The sequence below is a fragment of the Mirounga angustirostris genome, unplaced genomic scaffold, assembly GCF_029215605.1.
Source record: "Mirounga angustirostris isolate CCGP_5_RB_7025 unplaced genomic scaffold, mMirAng1.0.hap1 SCAF_3, whole genome shotgun sequence".
In the NCBI taxonomy this organism is placed as follows: domain Eukaryota; kingdom Metazoa; phylum Chordata; class Mammalia; order Carnivora; family Phocidae; genus Mirounga; species Mirounga angustirostris.
In genome coordinates, this window is record NW_026991711.1 from 190591268 (window position 1) to 190610566 (window position 19299).

At 50.5% G+C, this 19299-nt stretch overlaps 1 protein-coding gene across 19 annotated transcripts in view; it reads left to right on the forward strand.

Moving 5' to 3' along the window:
• The window catches only part of AGAP1 (ArfGAP with GTPase domain, ankyrin repeat and PH domain 1), a 517580-nt gene that overhangs the window by 356069 nt on the left and 142212 nt on the right, over nucleotides 1-19299 (forward strand). For 15 of the 19 annotated variants that reach the window (XM_045867676.3, XM_045867677.3, XM_045867679.3 and 12 more), the window contains one exon: nucleotides 6354-6512. The exons of the other annotated variants lie outside the window; for them this stretch is intronic. In XM_045867676.3, coding sequence (XP_045723632.1) covers nucleotides 6354-6512 — 159 coding nt within the window. The remainder of the gene's footprint in view (nucleotides 1-6353; nucleotides 6513-19299) is intronic. 19 annotated transcript variants of the gene reach the window in all.

Consider the following 19299-nt stretch of genomic DNA (forward strand, 5'->3'; position numbering starts at 1 on the left):
GAAAACTGGTCTTCCTGCACACGCTCAGCGGGGTCTGTGCTCCTGGAGGTTTGCAAGGCGGCCTTGCACCCCAGACTTCTCTAACATCGGAGGCCAGGTAGGACTGAGAACCGACCCCCAAAAGCGATCTCTGTGTGTTTCTCAGGGGGAGGCCTCCGAGGGGAAGGGGGAGCTCTTGTCAATCCTGTGCTGTAATTACAATTTGTTTTTAGAAAGGTATAAAATTCCACAGTGGAAACCAACGTCCGCGTTGTACTGGGGCACTCATAGACCCTCTCTGGGTCGCGCCCCCCTCGCACAAGGCCCTGAAAACTTAGGGGCCTGTCACCTATTGCCAGGCACTGCTCCTCTTCTGCAAGCTACTTCACCAATAATTCAAATGCCAAATATTCCTTTTCTACTTTAGGCCTTTGAGAAGGCCAAGCTATGTTTGCAAAGATGAACCAACGCGGAAAGTGCAGTGAGCAAAATTTTGTATTTTAAAAGAAATGATCGTTGATGAATCTTTATTTGAATGCTATGAAAAGCTTTATTTCAGAGTATATTTTTAAAAATCAGAGCAAGCTATTTTTTATGTAATAAGCCTGTAGCTTAAAAGAAGAATTCTGTCTTTGATGTCATTTGGTGGATGAAAACATTCGCGTTCAATAGAAAACCAGCATCTTTTTTATGTTCGTTTGAGATCAGTTCAGGCAACATACTGATATTCATTCAGATATAAATGCCAGAGTCGCTTTGAAATGCAAATTGTTTTAAGAAAAATAGCATATGGTGGAGGTAAGTACCTTTTCAAATCAACTCTTACACTTTAGGGATATAAGTAAAGCTAAAATTATTCTTTGGGAAGAATCTGGCGCTTTTGACACATGGAAGCTTGCGCTAATCAGGGCGGCCTAAGCACACACATATCCATATCAAGGAGATGGCGCTGAGACTCGGTGGATTAGCATGGTAATGTAGCCGCCCCCTGCTAATCAAGGCCAGGGGCCCAGCTGATCCAGAGATGTGGTATTTGAGGAAACCCTCCTTCTGAGTTCAGAACAGGCCAGGTAGTCGACCGTTTTTTTCCTGATAATATTTGGGGAAAACATCCTGAGACAAATAACAAACAGGTCTTTTCATGACCCCTTGTGATGAAAGCAGTACTTCCTGCTGTGACGGGCTGGGCCCCTCTTTGAGACGCAGAGATGGTGCCCCCGTCTCCTCGCCCCCCCCCCCCCCGCAGCTCTGTCCCTCACACTTGCTGACCTGACCTCTGTATCCACAGACTATTCAGATGACCCATTTTTAGCTTTTTTGGGGGGTGAGATAAGTTGTATCAACAGAACACACACAAAGAAGGTGCAAAATCCCGATAGCCAAGCGTGCAGGTGGCCCGGCCTCAGATTGGGAAGCAGCAGGTGGCCACCAGCCCCCACCTGTCCCCACTGTCCATACACACACACACACACACACACGCACACGCCTGAGGGTGGTCGCCATCCGATCGCTCACTCCCAGGACCTGTGGGTGGTGAACGGTTGGGTGGGTCACGGCCGTTGGTGCTTGGGTTGGTCTCCGCACATCCTGTCTGTGAAGTTCGTCCTGCTGTGGCCGCGTCAGCATCTGTCCGTCCTTCCCGGTGTGTGGCATTCCACCGTATGGACTTGCCACGGGGCGCCCGTGGTGGGGAGACATCCGCCATTTCTGGTTCGGGGCTCCCCCGAGGAATCCGCTGCGAGCGTTCTCGTCCAGGCTTTCTGGCACCACTGTTGGGCACGTCTGTGTGACTTCCGACTGGACTGATGTGGAAGGAAGACGGGAATCTGGAGAGAGAGGCTCGTATCGGACTGTTCAGGGAACACTTCACGCAGGTGAGTCAGTCAGAAGAGAGTTTGGGTTGTCCTGGGATAGCATGAGACTTTGCATACTATTCTGGAGAGAGGGGCATCCATTTCCGAAGTCTAAAATAAATCTGCAGTGTTGTGTGAAGCGTCTCCTGAACCTTCCAGGGGCTGTTCTTCCTGCCTCTCAGACCTCCTTACGGCTCTTGTGTTCTGGCCGCATGTGGGCTTGTCCGATACCTTCTGCTGGACGAGATGGGAGCTCCCTTAAGGGCACAGACTGTTTCCTTCAGTCTGCCCAGCACACACGTGCTGTGGGTTCAGTGTCGGGAGACGGGGAGGGGCAGGAGGTCTGTGTTCGAGGAGGTGGTGGGCCTGTGGAGGGCCTGCTTCCACTTTGCTAGCAAGGTGACAAGCCAGCCTGCCAGGCCCTAGATGATGAGAGCCTGGTGTCGGGACAAATGGCAGGTCATTACTGACAGCTGTACCAGTGCCAGAGTGTGAGTCTGGTCGCGCACCCGTTCCCCCAAGGCCAGGGACACCAGCACACACACTGGGCTGCATTAAGGAAGAGGAACCCCAAGTTTAGGAAACCCCGTCTTTCCTAATGGGATGCACACAAACCTGCCCGAGCTGTGCCATGGAAGACAATGTTGTTATCCCAGGCGGTACACGGATCTGCCCTCCGGAGGAGGAGGAACTTTCTCTCTCATCCAAGCCTATTCACCGTACAGACAGTCCGGAAAAGGCCATCCAGAACAAAAGGACGCCAGTGTGCATGCCTCACGACACGAACAAGCACGAGACCCATGCGGCAGTCCATCGGCAGTGGTGCCGTGGGCATCTGGTGGGGCACGGGGAATGGAAGGCAGGGCTGGAGAGGAGGAAGGGCAGGAAGAATAGAAGGTACCCCTCTTCCCACCCTCCGGGAGGTCACGGCCCTGGGGGGAACAGGTGTCCCATTGGCTTCCTTTTAAGGCCTCTTGTCTGTGGACCCTGGCTTAGAGCTTAGTGAGTTAGACTAAGCGTTGGATCTTCCTCCTCGTCCCCGAGAGCGAGGACGTTCCAATCCAGCTTTTAGAAGCTCTTCTCTCTAGGGAGAGACAGGCATGCCTACAAAGAAAGTGGTTTCCAGCCGCGTGCCAAGTTCTTTCTTCCCCAGTCGCATAGACCTCCGTGCCGTATCTTGGTTCTCAGCCACACGAATGAAATTCTGCAGCAAGACGGACATGCGTTCAGGGTGGGCACCTGCTGGAGCCGTTGGGCCCGACGGCCAGGAGCGGAGGCCCCTCTGCCTGGGCTCAGCCACGTTGAGAATAGTGTTCAGGCCCCCCGTGTTGCCTCCGTGGTCTTGGCCTTCCAGTGCTTGGCTGCCAGGAAATCAGATCAGTCGTGGCTCCTTTTACAGATGAGAACCCCAGATCCTCAACCTTAATTAATAACTTGTTAACGTGAAATACAGTACCATTCATTGGAAGATGCAGGCCTAGAGAACGTTGAGAGAAAATAAAGTGAGTTTAAGCTCAGCACCTCCCTTAACCTGCTTTAGAGGCATTATCAGAAGTGGTGAGAACAACTCGCAGCGTGTCTCACGTAGGGCAGACAGGGCTGGGTGCGTCCACGTACAGTCTAGGAGCAGGGCCGGTGTTGCTTGACAGGTGACAATTCGTGACTTTATTCAGAAATAGAAATGAAATTATGCATTAGCTTTTGTTGGATGGTGTGTGCGTCTATGTGTGTAAAAATAAGCATCAGAAATTGACATAAAATACTGTAATTAGATCTGTATAGTTATTTAAGATATTCATGAAACATTTGGGCGTAGTTGGTTTCTTTGACTAATGGATTCACTCTGAGCAAGTCGAAATGCCTCAGAGTGTGACCACTGGCCCAGGACTGCTCCCCTGTGGAGCGAGATGCTCCGCGGGCCCCAACAAGCCACTGAGACTGCTTTCACGGGGCCGTGGCCGCATCTGTGGACCACTGGTTTGCCTCAAAGTTAAAACCTGTGTCTTCATGTGTTTACATTTAAAGGCAAGTGCCTGTCTGTGTGGATCCCCAAGCTATATATTTAGGGCAAAAACAGGATTTTTTGTCCTTCATAATTTTTTTGTTCTGTCGCAGTTAGTTGATCTTTTATTGTTTGGCATTTGGAAAAATTTGACATTAAAATAAAGTGAGTATATATGAAAGGGAGGTTTGCTCTCTTGAGAGTAAATCAGAAACATTTTACTTCTGAAACAAGATTCTTCTTAAGCATATTTTTTAAAGATTTTGTGACTCGCAGTTAGCAAAGATGAGAACCGGGCAGGCGTGCAGGTGAGTGAAGTGGGCCGGGCAGGCAGGTGTGGGCTCTGGCCGAACCACTGTCCATTCGGAGAGTCCCAGACGCAAGCCCACTGCTGTCAGATACTCTTATTTTTCAAATAATGCCAGAAACCACAGGCTTTTAGAAGACCTCTCCCAGATTCTACCTTAAAAAAGAAGTCATTGTCTACTCAGGAAAAATGCATCTGTGAGCTCAACCCAGACTCCAGGCCTCGAGTCTTTTGTGACTGTGTGTCCATATACCCACATTCACGTGGCCAGAGCTCAGTCACGTAGTGTATCGAGTCCACGGTGGGGGGTTGGGTGTGGTTGTGAGAAGGAGACCCTCATGCTGCGGGGCCCTGAGGTTCGGCTTTCTGAAGAATTCTTCGTACTGGTTTTGGGTCTTGCACTGATTCGGCAGTCACACACCAGGGCACACAGTCTTGCCAGAAGGTTCTTCAATCCATAGGTCCCAGTGGGTTTCCTTGGGGATCCCCTCAGGAGCCCAACCCCAGAGCTCCTCCCCCAGCAGCTTTATACATTGAACTCGCTGTGCTTAAATTTTCATTTGACAAAGAGCTAGAAGTTTGAGAACCAGTGGACCAGCAGCAGATACGTGACCAGCTCCATCACGTGGATTTACTTCAGTGTGTACATTAAGGAACCTATTCTCCTCCTTCCACAGTGGCTGTTCGGCCTGGAGATGAAGAGTTTTCGACCTAAGATGAGCTCTTGGTCCGATACCTCCGTTAGAACATTTCACGTGTTCCTGTCCCAAGTTCGTAGTGATTTCTGGGTATCTGAGCTTTAGCAGGTGCACTCGGAATTCGTGTGTGCCCACATTACCTGAGGAGCTTCTGAAAAAGCAGGTGCTAGGGTGGGGCCTGGGAGTCTGCATTCCTAGTGAGCTCCTGGGCCATGCTGCTGTTGGTCTGAGAACCACACTCAGGAGGATCTGTGTCCCTCCACACTTCAGCTCCTGCGATGTCACTTTGGGCTTTTTTCTGGAATTGGGTAGAGCAGCCTGGGAATAGTTTTCCTTTATGACATTCAAAGTATGCCCAGTTCGGATAATAGCATAAAGTCGGTATCATCTTTTAAGGTAGAAATATGTTTTCTGAAGCGAAATCTCTCATCCCTGTGGACCACTTGTTTGTTGCGTGGCTCACTTACGCGTTTCAGCAGATGATCTTGGGACTGCCCCATGCTTGTGGGATCAGGGTCAGGTCGGTTGTTGGTAGCAGAGCCCCGGTTCCTACCTCTGGTGGGCTCCGCAGGACCCCTGGAGTGCTGTGGGAAAGGTGCATTCTCTCAAGCCCCAGCCCCAGCTTTCAGAATCAAAATGCAAATATTTTGAACCCTCTGTTTTTAAAAAGCTCCATGGGCGATGCTGGTAATCGGCCAGATTTGGTCAATTTGGCCGAATCCGGTCTGTGCATTTAAAATCTTGTGCTATGAACACCTTCTATTAAAACAATTTGAACTTAATTGGTTCTAAACTAAAATAACTAGAGGAAAGTTTAAAACAAACCCGATCTCTCTGAAGATCTGCATCCAACAAACGAATTCACTCACAGAAGTTGGATGGGCCGCGCTTTAGAGAAAGGCGCTGAATCATGATTTTGAGTCTAAAATTGGTATGACCAGGAAATCACTAATTCTGATGTTGAGCAGCTGATCCGTATCATCCGGTACACGATGGGACTGTTCCATTGCGGCCCCGTGTCCTGTGCAGTGGTGAAGGCCACCCTTCCTCTGCTGGGCCTCTTCAGGGGTCGGCACGCCCTCCGATGTCTCGTCGAGAAGCTTTGCTCTGTGTTGATCGTAGAGCTTCACCATGACGCTTGGCTGCCATTTGTGGTCGTTTTTCCCTTCTGTGGATGTGTTACCAGCGGTGGCTCCTGTACGGTCCATCTTGCTGGGACTGAGGCTTTTCCCAAAAGCGGGTCTTCCGTCTTCACCTCTGCCCCACCTAGAGACGGTGTCGCGTCAGCGTCTGTTTAGGGTTGTGTTGCGTGGCTCCCAAGGATCTGCTCCACCCTCGTTTCCTCTTGCGTATTGTTTTGTAGGGTGCTCCGTCTTCCGCGTAGCAAGGCACCAGCTAGCTGCTCTCGGTGCTGAGGGCCACCGCGCGCAAGCACGTGGGCGTCTAGACTAACTCATGCTGGCTTCTGGGGTCCGCAGTCCGAGGTGGTGTTCACCTGACTTGTTTATTCCTAGGGAATGTCACTAGTGTGTCTGGGTCTCAGACGGCCAGCGGCATCAGCCTGGGCTCCTTCGGCAGCCGGCAGGACGGCATGCAGCAGCGCTCCTACTCTGTCTCCAGTGCCGACCAGTGGAGTGAGGCTACGGTCATTGCAAACTCGGCCATCAGCAGTGGTAAGAGAGGGCGCAGCCCCCCGGACCCGTGGCCCCCTCGCGGTCCTCGGTGTGAGCCAGGGCCCGGATGCGGCGCCCTCACTGGGCTCACTCTGCAGCCGCGTGAGCAGGGCGCGTGTCACCTTTCATCTGCGGAGCGTTTGGTCCTTGACCGAGGTTTCACTCGCATCCTCCCATGTGGCCCTGCGGTCAGGGAGGAGCAGGTTGCCTGCCAGATGTGGGAAGCGAGGCTGCACACCCACGGTCCCGTGACAGGGAGGCGAGAAACAACGCAGAGCCCGTGTCCCGGTCACGCTTCCCTGGGGGCCACGCCCACACCTCCACCGGCAGTGCACGTGTTACCTGGTCTTGGGGTGCGTGTCTCTGCTTTTTCCATCCAAGGAAAACACAATTCATTCTCCTTACCAGTTTTCCAAAATTCCCGATGCACCTTCCAAATTTGGAGAGTTCCCCTGTCACCCCTTTTCGGTGAGCGTGGGCAGCCTTTGGGGAGACGCGTGCGGACGTCGGAAGCCGCCTGGGTGTTTGTGTGGAGTCGTGAACGACTTGCTCTCGAGGCGGCATGCTGTGCTGTGGGGTTCTGTCTGCGGCCTGTTCACCGGTATTTAATGGAATGCCCACTGTTGTATGTCATCTATCAGACAGGGTTTTAGAGTAATTTCAGCATAATTTGTTCTAATTGAAAGATTGAGCATCAGGTCTTCCCTGTAGACCCACCAGCTGCTGCAGCAGGACGTTTGCTGTGGGTAAACAGAATCCTTATTTCTAGTTGCTCCCATCCCTCTGGCAGACCCTGCCAAGTGCGGGCTTTCACGAGGACGGCTCCAGACTGGGGGCGGAGGAGAAACGGAGTCCGTCCAGGCGGCACCCAGGGGCGCCACGGCAGTGCGGGTCTGCAGGCGCGTGGCACGGCGTGCATGGACAGAGCACGGCCCCCGTGCCCGGCACGCGCCCACCTCCGGGGCCCCTTCCCCACCCAGAGGAGGATGCTTGGCAGCCGGTGTCCCCCTCCAACTCTTCTGGGCTTTACGCCCGTTGTCTGAGGTCCTGGGGATGCCCTGAGAACCCCAGCGAAGCGGGTTCTGGCTCCCTGACACGAAGCACCCAGAGTGTGGTCCCTTGGAAGGTGATGTCTGAGTGTTCACAGCTGTCGCCTGGCCTGGAAGCCCCTGTGCTCAGTCAGCACCTGCACCCCCAGCCCGGTGGCCTGAGGCATGGGTGTGCTTGCTTCCCTCCTTGTGTGGTTTGGGTGTGAGCACAGGACCTGCTCGGGGAGGCCTCTGTAGCTGTTGTCGTTTTAGGAGAAACGAGCAGTTCACGTAATTACCGCATCGAGGTGCTTCTTCAGTCAGTACCACTAGCCAGCCGGGCTTATCCTGTGGCCGCCTTTCTGTGGAGGTGTTTCCAGAGTCCGTTGTGCACACGGCCTTGCCCCCCCCCCTTGTCAAGCAGGGGCCTTCTAGAACTTTTCTCCTCCCAGTGCATCATGGAGCCACCAGCCTGAGGAGGCCGACAGGGTTGGAGTTCTGCTCCTTTTGTGCTGTGGGAGTTTTATTTGGGGAGAAGGGGGATATAAAAGGAAGTTTCTGAGAGAGACCATCACCCCCAATCTTTGCCTCCGCTCTACTCAGAATATTTTTGGGAGTACTTGGGTGTCTCATTGCTTAAGCGTCTGACTCCTGATCTCAGCTCACGTCTTGATCTCAGGCTCATGAGTGCAAGCCCCGCGTTGGGCTCCACGCCGGGGGTGGAGCCTACTTTAAAAAAAAATAGAATATTTTATAGAAAAGGCATGGGAAGTGGCATATTCATCTAAATCCGTTCTGTGCAAACCTTCCTTCTGCACACTTACCTCTTTGATACAGACTCGCTAGGCAACCATGCCTCCACCCCACATCACAGCTCTGTGCCCAGCTAGGCATGTGTGCGATGGGGACTCCACAGCACCAAAGCTTGGGACTCCATTACTTCCAGACCCATGGTTTGGTTGGAAGTGGCATTCCACAGAAGATGTTTGCATTGGTCTCTACACACACATTTATAAAGTTCCTATAAGAGACTCCACTTGCCTACATACGAATGCTGTTTTTATATTTACCCAGTGATTTCTCATCTGTTCACACCCTCGAGTGTCCATTCTTCATTCATATAGTTCGCTCAGTAGAAACTAGTTAGGCTCCCTGACGCCACAGAGCCTGAGCCCCGAACACGGGAGGTGAGGAGCTCCATTCTGGCCCCATGTCAGCCCCATGCCATGGGACAAGGACCGAGAACTTGTGGGGAAGCCCGGGCTGAGATGGTGCAGGTAGTTGAGGGATGGACAGTCCATCAAGGAAAACTTCCCAAAGAGAATCAAATTTGAGCAATGCTTACAGACCCGGATAGATTTTTTTTTTTTTTTGGTGCCAAACCACAAGAGGAATTATAACCATTGAGGCAATTTGGACAAGGGCTTGGGGAGGAAGGAAAGGGGAAATGCAACAGTCAGGGAGTGGAGGTGACCTGAAGGGGCCGATGGGAGTGTGCGTGGCAGACGGGGAGAGTGCAGAATGGCAACATGAATTAGCATCTTAATTTTAAGGCTTAGAGCTGGCCTTGCTTAAATAGCAAAGATCTGGAAAGACAGCAGAGCGCTGCACAGGAGGAGGATTCCTATAGTTTTCCATGATCCTTCTTTGTTCCTCTCTTTTCTGAGGGTTGATGGTACATCACAACCAAGGTATGGTTGAAAAGGGAAACAACAGCGGTAATAATAATGGGAGCTAATATTTACGGAGGGCTTCATGTGGATGATCTCATTTGATCTTCAGGGAGTAGATAACTGATGTTAGCTTGATGGGGTGGGGAGACGCGCGTACATATCGCTTGTCTAAAGTCACCCTCCGGGAGGGGCTGGAATGCAAACCTGAGAACACGTCAGTGCTTCTCGAGATGTGCTTCCCAGACCAGCAGTAGCTGCCGCCGCTGCTGCGGAAGCTGGTTACAGGTGCACATTGCTAGTCTCATCGCAGACCCACTGACCCTGAAACTCAGGGCTGGGCCCCAACAACCTGTGTGTGAACAAGCCCTCCGTGCGACGATGTTGCATGCTGACGTGTGAGAAGCACGGCTCTGGCATCTGGCAGCCCCTGGGAGTTGGCTAGAAATGCAGCCACCCAGGCTGTGCCAAGACTTGCTCGGTGGGAGCCGCATGTTACCGGGACCCCCCCGGTACTCTGGTCCACCTGGGCATTGAGAAGCCTTGTCCCCACCTACAGTGAGGGTAACATCCTGGCTTCCTGCTGCTTAGCACCATCCGTGCCTTCCGTGATCCATCAAGTCGCCAGACCAGAGCAATTTTTTTTTTTAAAGATTTTATTTATTTATTTGTGAGAGAGAGAATGAGAGAGAGCACATGAGAGGGGGGAGGGTCAGAGGGAGAAGCAGACTCCCCGCCGAGCAGGGAGCCCGATGCGGGACTCGATCCAGGGACTCCGGGATCATGACCTGAGCTGAAGGCAGTCGCTTAACCAATTGAGCCACCCAGGCGCCCCATCCAGAGCAATTTTTAATGAACATCAGGGCATCGGATCTGACAGGCGACTTCAAGAAAACGCATTTATGAATGGATTTCCGGACCTCAACTTGGGCATCAACATCCCCTGCTGTGCTGGAAAATAATCACAAAAGAAACAAACATGATTAAGAGCTTTCTGTCATGCTTTTTTTCTTTTCAAGTTGCAGTTGATACAAATCGCACCCTCTTTTTTTTTTTTTAATCATTTTATCCCCACCCCCCACCCCGCCGCAAGTAGCTGGTTTGGATGTCGGAATCATAAAAGCTTACACTGTGCCAGCAGCAGGGACAGGGAGAAGCTAAGCCGCTTTTGAATCCAGATGTCCCTGAATTGGTGAATTTGCCTTCCCATTGTCATACACTTTTATTAGAAAACATAATAATAAAAACATCGGGACTCAATTTTTTCTCTGCCCCTTCGTCCACACTAAAGACTTTTGAGAGAGGCTCCAGAGAACTTTTGAAAGGCTTCCTTCCCCTCTCTACGCACAGGTACTCTGGGGGGGGGGGGGGGTTATCTCTTTAAAGCAGCTGTGGGCAACTTCTAATTAGATAGATTACTTTGTAGTGTGAAAAACTACAAAACAGGAGGTTCTGGTTAAATTAAGGAGGGGAGGAGAAGAAGAATCCATTCTGTGAAATGGAATGCCCCACTGCTTTATGACTATTACTGTTATAAGGTTTTACATTAAGTACCTGAGGTTTAAAATTAAATGTCTAATATAATTTGGCGTTGCTAACATGAGACCCGCATCTGCCCTTAGAGGAAATCCAGACAGCTCAGTTCAGGGTTTTAAATTGCTGTCTGCTGGCTCTCGAGCAGCACGGAGGGTTGGGTCCCTCCTCGGCTAAGCACCACATGCTGCTCGGCATAATTTTTTAAATGCAGAAACATATTCATCTTCGGCTTCTGCATTGGAATAGGCTGTTCCCGTAGTACATGAAAAATTAATTTTTTTACATTTTTCCTCACTCTCCTAAGTGTTTGACAGAAGTAATTTTTGCAGCAAGAGGGAATAAAAACTGGTGGCTGTAAATTCCTGTCCTGCAACCTCTTGTGTAGATTCTTTATGGACCCAGAATTGATCTACACGTCAGACCCTGTTGTGGTTTAAACTGTTTATCACCATAATGGCAGCTGTGAGCCTGTGAACATCAACTTATAATCCCGGGTGAAAGAAATTGTTGTTTGCAGTCAATGAAGGGGCAGCTTAGCTTTATTGACAGATTCAGAACAATTATCTCTGCAACAACTATTGGCTGAGAGTTTTCGTGAGTCTTATTGGGAGCCTGTAATTTTTTTTTTTTTTTGATTAATCATTTTCTCTATAGGTAATTTTCTCTAGAAGCGTTAGCCAAGAGTTCGCATTGCTGTGGGTATAGCAGGGGACCCCAGGGGGCCGTTTGTAGGTACTTGGTTGTCCTATCTTGCTCCAAGGCAAAATGCGTTTTTAGATGCAGCAACACCTGTGCCAAGGGCGAGAGCTGATGCTGCGGACCTGTGTGTCAGTGCAGGCACGCTCCTGAGCATCTCAGCGAGCCAGGCAGGCCTGCCACCCCGTCTGCCTCCCGTGCCAGCGTCAACTGGTTGGGTGTTGCCGCGGCAGCCCCGCTCCCCCCACACCCCACCCCCGCCTCGGCTGTCAGGTCGTCCTGATGGCCCCACTCCAACAGTTCATCCTTGCTGCCCTGGCTGGCCATCACCGTGAATATTGCACTGCTTCAGATGACTAAAGCGTCTCTCTTCGACCCTCCCTCAGCCTGCCTCCACCCCTGGCCAGCGGATAGCCTTGTGGCTGCCAAGCGCACACACCACGCTCAGCTTTCTCCATGAAGGTGCGTGTGCGTGGGCATCTCCCAACAGTTTCATCCTGCGTCTTCCCGCTGGCATCTACCAGAGCCTGTTATTGGACCGTTGGTCCTGAATCTGAAGCCTTTGAACTTTTTAAACTTTTCAATAGTTTTTCTCACTCGGAACATTTTTTTTTGCATGGCTGTGTTAATGATAAAGGCTGGACACACACGTTTCAGCCCTCCTGCTTGTGCGCTCCGCACTTCCTCTGTTTTTCCTGTCCTGGGTGCAGGAGGGGGCCGGCCCGGGGATGGTCAGAGAGGGTGCTGGGACCGGCTGCGGGGATGTTTACAAGTCTGAGCTCTTTTTTCTCTCCTTGGATATTATGCTGACAATTTTGGCGTGTCGCCGGCAGGTGGTGGTAGTGTGATACAGACCATGCGGCTTAATTTGTAGGAGGGTTTTTGTGAAGGAGGAAAGAAGGTCAAGGTGGGGACTGCCTTTGTTGTCAGCGGCCTCTCTGTGTCGGGAGCTTGACATCTAATGTTCATTTTCTGAGAATCACTGTCGCTATTTGATAACTGAGGTTCAGAAAGGCTGAGAAACCCAAGACTCTTAATAATTAGCCAAAATTCAAACCCAGGTCTTTCTGATGCCAAAGCTTGTACTTTCCCTCTCTGCCATTTTTTTAAAGAGGACATGAATGCTTAATATTAAAACATTGTATCATAAAAGTTGTTTATCTTTATAAAGCTTGCTTTTAAAGGAAGTAACGTTTTCCCTTCTCTGGTTTCTCCTGAACTTTTCCCTTTATCATCAGTTCCTCCCCGATCCTGGCTGGCATTCAAAAACCATTCCCTGGGGTTTGTCATCAACCTTCAGCTTTGCGCAGTGTTAAAGGGCCCGTGGGCTCTCATCTCTCAAAGCTGGACACCCTGTCTCAGCGGCTGAGGTCTGCTCCCCTCACTGGACCGGTCGGCCTAATTAAAGGGATGACCCCGGTTCCCTCTGTGCTCAGAGCCTGCTTTCCTTTCTCTGCATGTGGCCAAGGAGAAAGCAGAAGCTTCCTAGGGTAACTGGCCACAGGGGGGAAAAGGTGTATTTTTTTTTCCCCTCTCAATCAAAACGTTGTTACTTTGTACTTTATCTCCTTAGTTCCTTCCTGCAAGCTATTTCTAGCAGCAGGTGCTGACCAGAGAAAACACTGCCCCCAATATCAGAACAGGGAGCTGTGGATTTCATGCTTGAAGGCCAGCAGCTCTCATTTTGCCCAGCAGAAGTCTAGAAATCACTGTAAACGGATGGCAGAGAGGGATACTGTTGGCAGTTGCTGTAGAGCCTCTCAGCCCTCTCGGGCCCTCAGTATCTTCTTCTGGATCGCTGGTTCTCCACCAGGGGTAGTTTTGTCCCCTCTCCCCACACCCCGGGAGCATTTGGCCATGTCTGGAGACATTTGGGGTTGTCACAGCTAAGGGGCAGAGGGGTGTGCTGCTCATTTCTGGGATCAGAGAGGCTGCTAACTTCAACCCACGGGACAGCCTCCCGCCCCAAAAAGTGATCCCACCCAAAATATCAGTAGTGCCAAGGCTGACAAACTCTGATCTAGGCAGTGACAACTTCCGGTCTCTGGTCCCTTCTCACAGCCTCTGGCGCTGCACTCCCTCGTGAATTAAATAATCCTTCCCAGAGAGAAGGAAGCCTGCTCGCTTCCTTCCTGGAGGGAATTCCTGCCACCAGCCCCAGGCAGTGTCTCCTCCCTGTGAGACTTTGGGCTTCCGCTCAGACCTGCTCCCCCAGCCTGCCCCCCCACAGAAGCTGGAGGCTAGTCCCTTCCTCTCTGCCTTGCTGCCCTCAACAGCTCTGATGTTCCCTGGCATCCGGCAAACACTCGCCGCTTGCCGGGCACAAGGGCCCCACGAGACGGGGACCTAGAATGATCCCCACCCAGCTGGCCGGGGCTGGACTACGTCTCAGGCACTGAGAGCACTGTGAGAGGGAGGGAAGGCCCCAGCAAGCCCGGGTTGGCCTTGGCTGTTGGCAGGCGTCATGTTGGTACCCTCCAGATTGAGAGACCACAGAGTGAAACAGCTGATCACCCGAATTCAGGGGTGCGGCGGGGTATCCAGCCTTAGTGGGGCTGACCCAGACGGTGCTCGTCGACGTAGCTGTGTCCTGAGAGAACGGGAGGCTTCGGACCACCTCCTGTGCTCACCTCTCCCCAAACTTCACTGGACCTGCTGGGTGCTGTTGTGGGGCCACCTTTGGGAGGTGTCCAGAGCTGTGGATGGGGATGTAGAGAGGAGTCTGAAACCCACATCAGATAGAGAGGGACTGAGGAACTGGGAGGGCAGGAACCTCACAAACCTGGCTGCACATCTTAGGCTTGAGGATGCTTTTTGGAAATCCCAGTTCTTGGGGCCGAGGGCTGGCGATGTGCTTCCTCTGGCCAGGGGTGCACCTGAGCACCAGAATGTTCCCCAGGGGTTTCTAACGTGCATCCGAAGTTGAGATCCACTCTGCAACAGGGGTGTGAACAGGTATGCATGAACCATGGCCGCGATCAGAGATGGGAGCCTTACTCTGTGGACGAGCCTGTTGAACTAGGGGCAGTGACTCCGTGTTGCAGGAAGGATCATTGTGACAGTTTTGACACAAAGTAGCATAACATGACACAGCATAATTCAAAATGATTGTTTCCAACTTTTTCTTTTCGTCTCTTTTACTTGCTTACTCACCTGATGACCCTGTTTTCCCTTTACCAGGGAAATAGGGGAAGGCACTGGGTCACTGCCCATGCCCAGACCCACCCCAGCTGCACCTGCGGCTGCCGAGACTGCTCTGCTTCCTGCTTGCACGAGGGACGAGGTGCCCCTGCCCTTGGCCGGTGTCTTCCCTTCCACCTCTGGACCCATCAGCTCTCCACGTCCAGAGGACTCTGCTCCTGTGTTCCTCCTGTCTCCTTCCTATGCCCCTAGGCCATCCCCCGTTGTCAGATCCTGCCTGGGAGCGTGCACACCTGCCCTGACATCTCTCCTCCTGGCCCCAGCCACGGCCCTCAGCAGCTCCCGCCTTGGTCCGCTCTCCTTCTGAGCACACCTGCCCAGGACAGCTGTCTATACTCCCCATGCCCAGTTACTCCCAGCCATGTTCTCTCTGACCCGTCCCAGTCATCCTCCATCCCAGCCCTTCTGGAACACTGCTCTCATCTGTGGCCAGACCCTTCCCCTGCCAGCCCCGGGGTGCTCCTTGGTCCCCTTCATAATCTCCTTGCTGGAAACTCTTCTCTTGGCTTCTCCCATGACACGGTCTCTGTGTTTTCCTGCTGTTTTCTTGGTTTTGTCTCAGAATCATCGTCTTCTACTTCAGACCTCAGATCCTTGACGTTGCTCTGGACACAGTCTTCTCTCCTCACTGCATGCCCCCATCTCCCCAAGTGGGCCTAGCCATCTATCTAGACACGGAGGATGCCCAAGTTCGTATGCCCCGCTGGACCACGCTCTCCTCCATTGAACACGTGTAACCAGCCACCTGCTCGAAGAGCTGGTGACCAGCTCACCCTTAGCAATTCCAAAGGGGACTCCAGATTTCAGTCTGCCACCCACCATCTCATCCTCCCGGGGGCTCAGGCCACACTCACAGTTTCTCGTACCCTCACCTCGCTGAATCCACTCATACGGCTAGTTCTCTGCGCCCTCTTCCTGAGTGCACACCAGGCTGCCCACTGACCTGCCCCTCCTCTGCCCACAGCTCCCACTGGGGCTCGGCCTTGTCCGCCCTGTTTCGTCTCCCGCCGTGTGTCTTTGCTTCCCTGAGGTTGGCCAGACTCATCTTCTAAAGAAAACAAACATGAATCAGATTGCCACGCCCCCCACATGACACTGCCGTGGCCTCCTCCCTGCACACAGGCTGTGTTCCTGATGTTTTATTTCTGGCCGACAAGGCCCCAGCTGGTCTGGCCCCTGATGTGTCTTTATCCCATGTCCCCCCGGCCCCTCCCGTCTCCCTGTCCTTGGCTCCAGCCCGCGGCTCTGCTCAGAGCTGGGTGAGCCCTGCATGTCCATGTCCCCCCAACGGCTCCTGTTTCCCTTTCAAGCCCCTGCCCAGACTTCCTTCTCCTCTTGGCTTTCTTGGGACCTAGCTCACAGCGTGTACTTGCTTGTTTGTCTCCCTGCCCCTGCCACTTTCTAGCCAGTCACCATGTGGGATTGTGTGAAGTCATCCCGTCTTGTCTTCTTGTTTGACTTCTCTTGCAAGAAAGTTAACTCCACAAGGAGAGTCTTCAGAGTCTTACTGTCTCCATCCTCGGGTGCCAGGGGCCACGCCCTGCACGCTGTCCCAGTGTTTGCTCCCCAAACTGCTGGTCTTGCTCATGATCCTTGAATGAGCACACATGGATGGCACCAGAACACCGCCAGAGTAGAACGGGCCCCACGTGACGGGGCGGCGTGGTGGGCTTGCAGGAGCTCCAAGGCCTCTGTCCATCCCCTGTGATAAGATTAGTTGAGTTTTTAAGATTTCTCTTCTTAAACAAGATGCTTGGCATGGTGCTCCAGAAACTGTTGGCTAACAGAGCTGATGCCCCTCACCTAGGACAGAGTATGTTGCCAAGATGTATCCCGGCGCTAGCAGGGAACATTCACGGTGGACCGTCAGAAGCATGTGCATGTTTGTACAGTGACCAGTTAGAGTTTACAACTGAGTTTCCTGCCTTCAGTTATCTCAACCCATATGGGAATCACAAGCAAAGTCAGTGCTGAATTGAGGAATAATCTAAATTAGGTGTACTTCACAGCAATTATTTCATTTTCTATTTAACTTCATATATTTCACAAATACTTATTGACCACTTACTTTGTACCGGCCCTGGTGGGAGAGCAGGGATCCACACACAATTCCTGGTCTATGGAGGGGAAGGGAAAAGAGGCAGGTAATCATTGAGTGAACACATTGAAATATGCTTCGTCAAGTGGTGAGAAGTAGATTGAGGGTAAGGGGCGGATAAGACATGCATGTTTGGGTTCTGAAATCAGGTCTGGCGTTAAATGTGTAAATTACTAAGTATTTTTCCAACGGAAACTATGAAAGCAGATTATGCATTCGTTCATTCACTCATTTAGCAAATACACAATAAGCACTTTACCATGTGGGGGGTCAGTGCCCCCACATGTATTTGGAAGTGACCCCAAGGAAGATAGATTCATTCATTGGACCTTAAATGCTAATAAGAACCAGGAGGCTAGAGGGTGTGTGTGCATTGGTGCGGAAGCAAGAGTGTGTGCAAAGTCCGAGGAGGTACAAGGCGTCAGGGAGCGCTGTGGGATGACAAAGAGGAAGAGCGGGGGGTGAGGCATCGAGGTTGGAAGGAGAGTTCAAGTTCAGTCATGAAGGATAAGAGCAAGGATCCTACAAGGCTTGGAACTGACCCTGGGCCGTTGGGCGCCCCGGTGGGTTTTCAGGAGGAGAGGGACGTGATTTTACGAGCTGCCTCTCAGGCCAGCAGGGGTCCTCACCCCACTCATGGGGAAGTAGGGCAGAGCTGTGCTAGGAGAGGGACATCCAAGTCCAGGCAGGTCACGATTCTCCAGGAAGTCTAGAAGTCTTCTCTGGAAGTGACACTGAGATGTGCGTTTCTCATCCCCTGGGTATTTTTAGTAACATCATTTCACATTGGCCTCAACACAACAAGCTGTTGTTAAAATTTTAAAGCTTCCTAAAATATAGAAGTCTAAAATTTTGTGAAATTATTTAGTGTTTTATTATTTTTGTTTATTAGTCCCTGTAGTTTTATTTGTGAACTCTTAATTCTAGGGTATTCTTTAAAAAAAAAAAAAAAAAGGCAGCATTTACTACCCCAGCATCCAATCATATATAAAAATAGAGCAATATAAAAAGATTTGTCAAAAAGATATGCTGTTACTCCAACTAGAAAGATAACTTTCAGTGATCTTTTTTTTTTTTGGCCACATTAAAACATCTGATTTTCTAACATTGTATATTTTTAAGCAGTCTAGGGCTATTTCTCATGGTTTTATATCACCCTTAAGCCAGGAAAATACTCATTTTGTATTTCTGTGTTTTGCTCAGGTTCTCAGCCCATGAATCAAGTAGCTTAAAAAACTTCAGTGATACTGTCTTCTTGGTGACTTTGTTCATTATCAGAATAAAACTTGGTCAAATCTGTTTCAGTGTCTTCCATGCTCCCTACTATAGGATTTATAAGTACATGCAAAAACGGAAAGACCTAAAAGGCTTAAAACATTTTAGGTGCCAAGAAGAAAGAAAGGAGTGGAAGTAAGAGTGGGGAAGGAGTGGTTATAAAATATAAGTAATTGTGAGTTGGTTAGAAGGAGATGGATCAGGTAGATAGAGTGATAGAGTGGATGGATGGATGGATGGATGGATGGACGGACGGACAGATGGACTGGTGGGCAGATGGGTGGGTGGATGGATGAGGTAGGTAGGTAGGTAGATTGATAGATGATAGATAGATAGATAGATAGATAGATAGATAGATAGATAGATAAAGATAAATAGAGTGGTTGGGTGGAAGGATGAGATGAGTAGGTAGTAAGTAGGGTGATAGATGGTAGGTAGGTAGGTAGATAGATGATAGATTCAGTTGACAGCTGTGTAGTGGTTGATCAGTGCCATCCTCAAACCCTCTGTATTTCCTCCTTTAGCTTTTGTATATTGCTTTGGTTTTGCATTCTTAAACTTCTTTCAATGAATATATCTTTTGTTACATCTTTGCTTTATTATCTGACAGAAAAGATTATTAACAGAAAGTGATATTAATTATACAATGATACTAAAAATTTTATATCATGAGGAAACAGATGGTTATTTTAAATGACTTAAAATTTTATTCTTTTATACGAAGAAACACTTTAAACAAATGTAGTTATAAATGCTATTTTAATTGCTACATTATTTTTGCAGTGGGGTTTTTAAAATCTTACTACAGTTGCGGGGGGGAAAGTTTCTATGTATATTGCAGAGTTTCTTAAAATGTATACTTATTTACAGGAAAATCATTGTAATTGCATTTGAGATCCAGTGTGGGGGCAGGCATTGTCGATGAACGTGGTATGCGGTTCCCCCACCCCAGCTTGCCATCTGGTGAGGTTCGGGAGTTCTGCTCTCACCGACTAGCTGGTCTGCAGCCTGTGGTTGAGCTCACAGCCTTGCCAGTTTTCAGATGGGCACTGTCTTTCTCACAGTGTTTGTAAATAAGTAGGCCCCAGCTGGACTCGAATCGTAACTGAGATAAGCATTACTACTTTAGAAATGTTTTCTGTCTGCAGTGTAATGAGAATCAGAATTACCTAATGTATTTCAAAACATCGAGCTCGTTTTTCCAAGATCAGAAACTCCGTTTCCAGCCAGCTGTTGACTCCCATTTCATATCCAGCTTTTCATTAGTGCGAAAAGTCAAATAA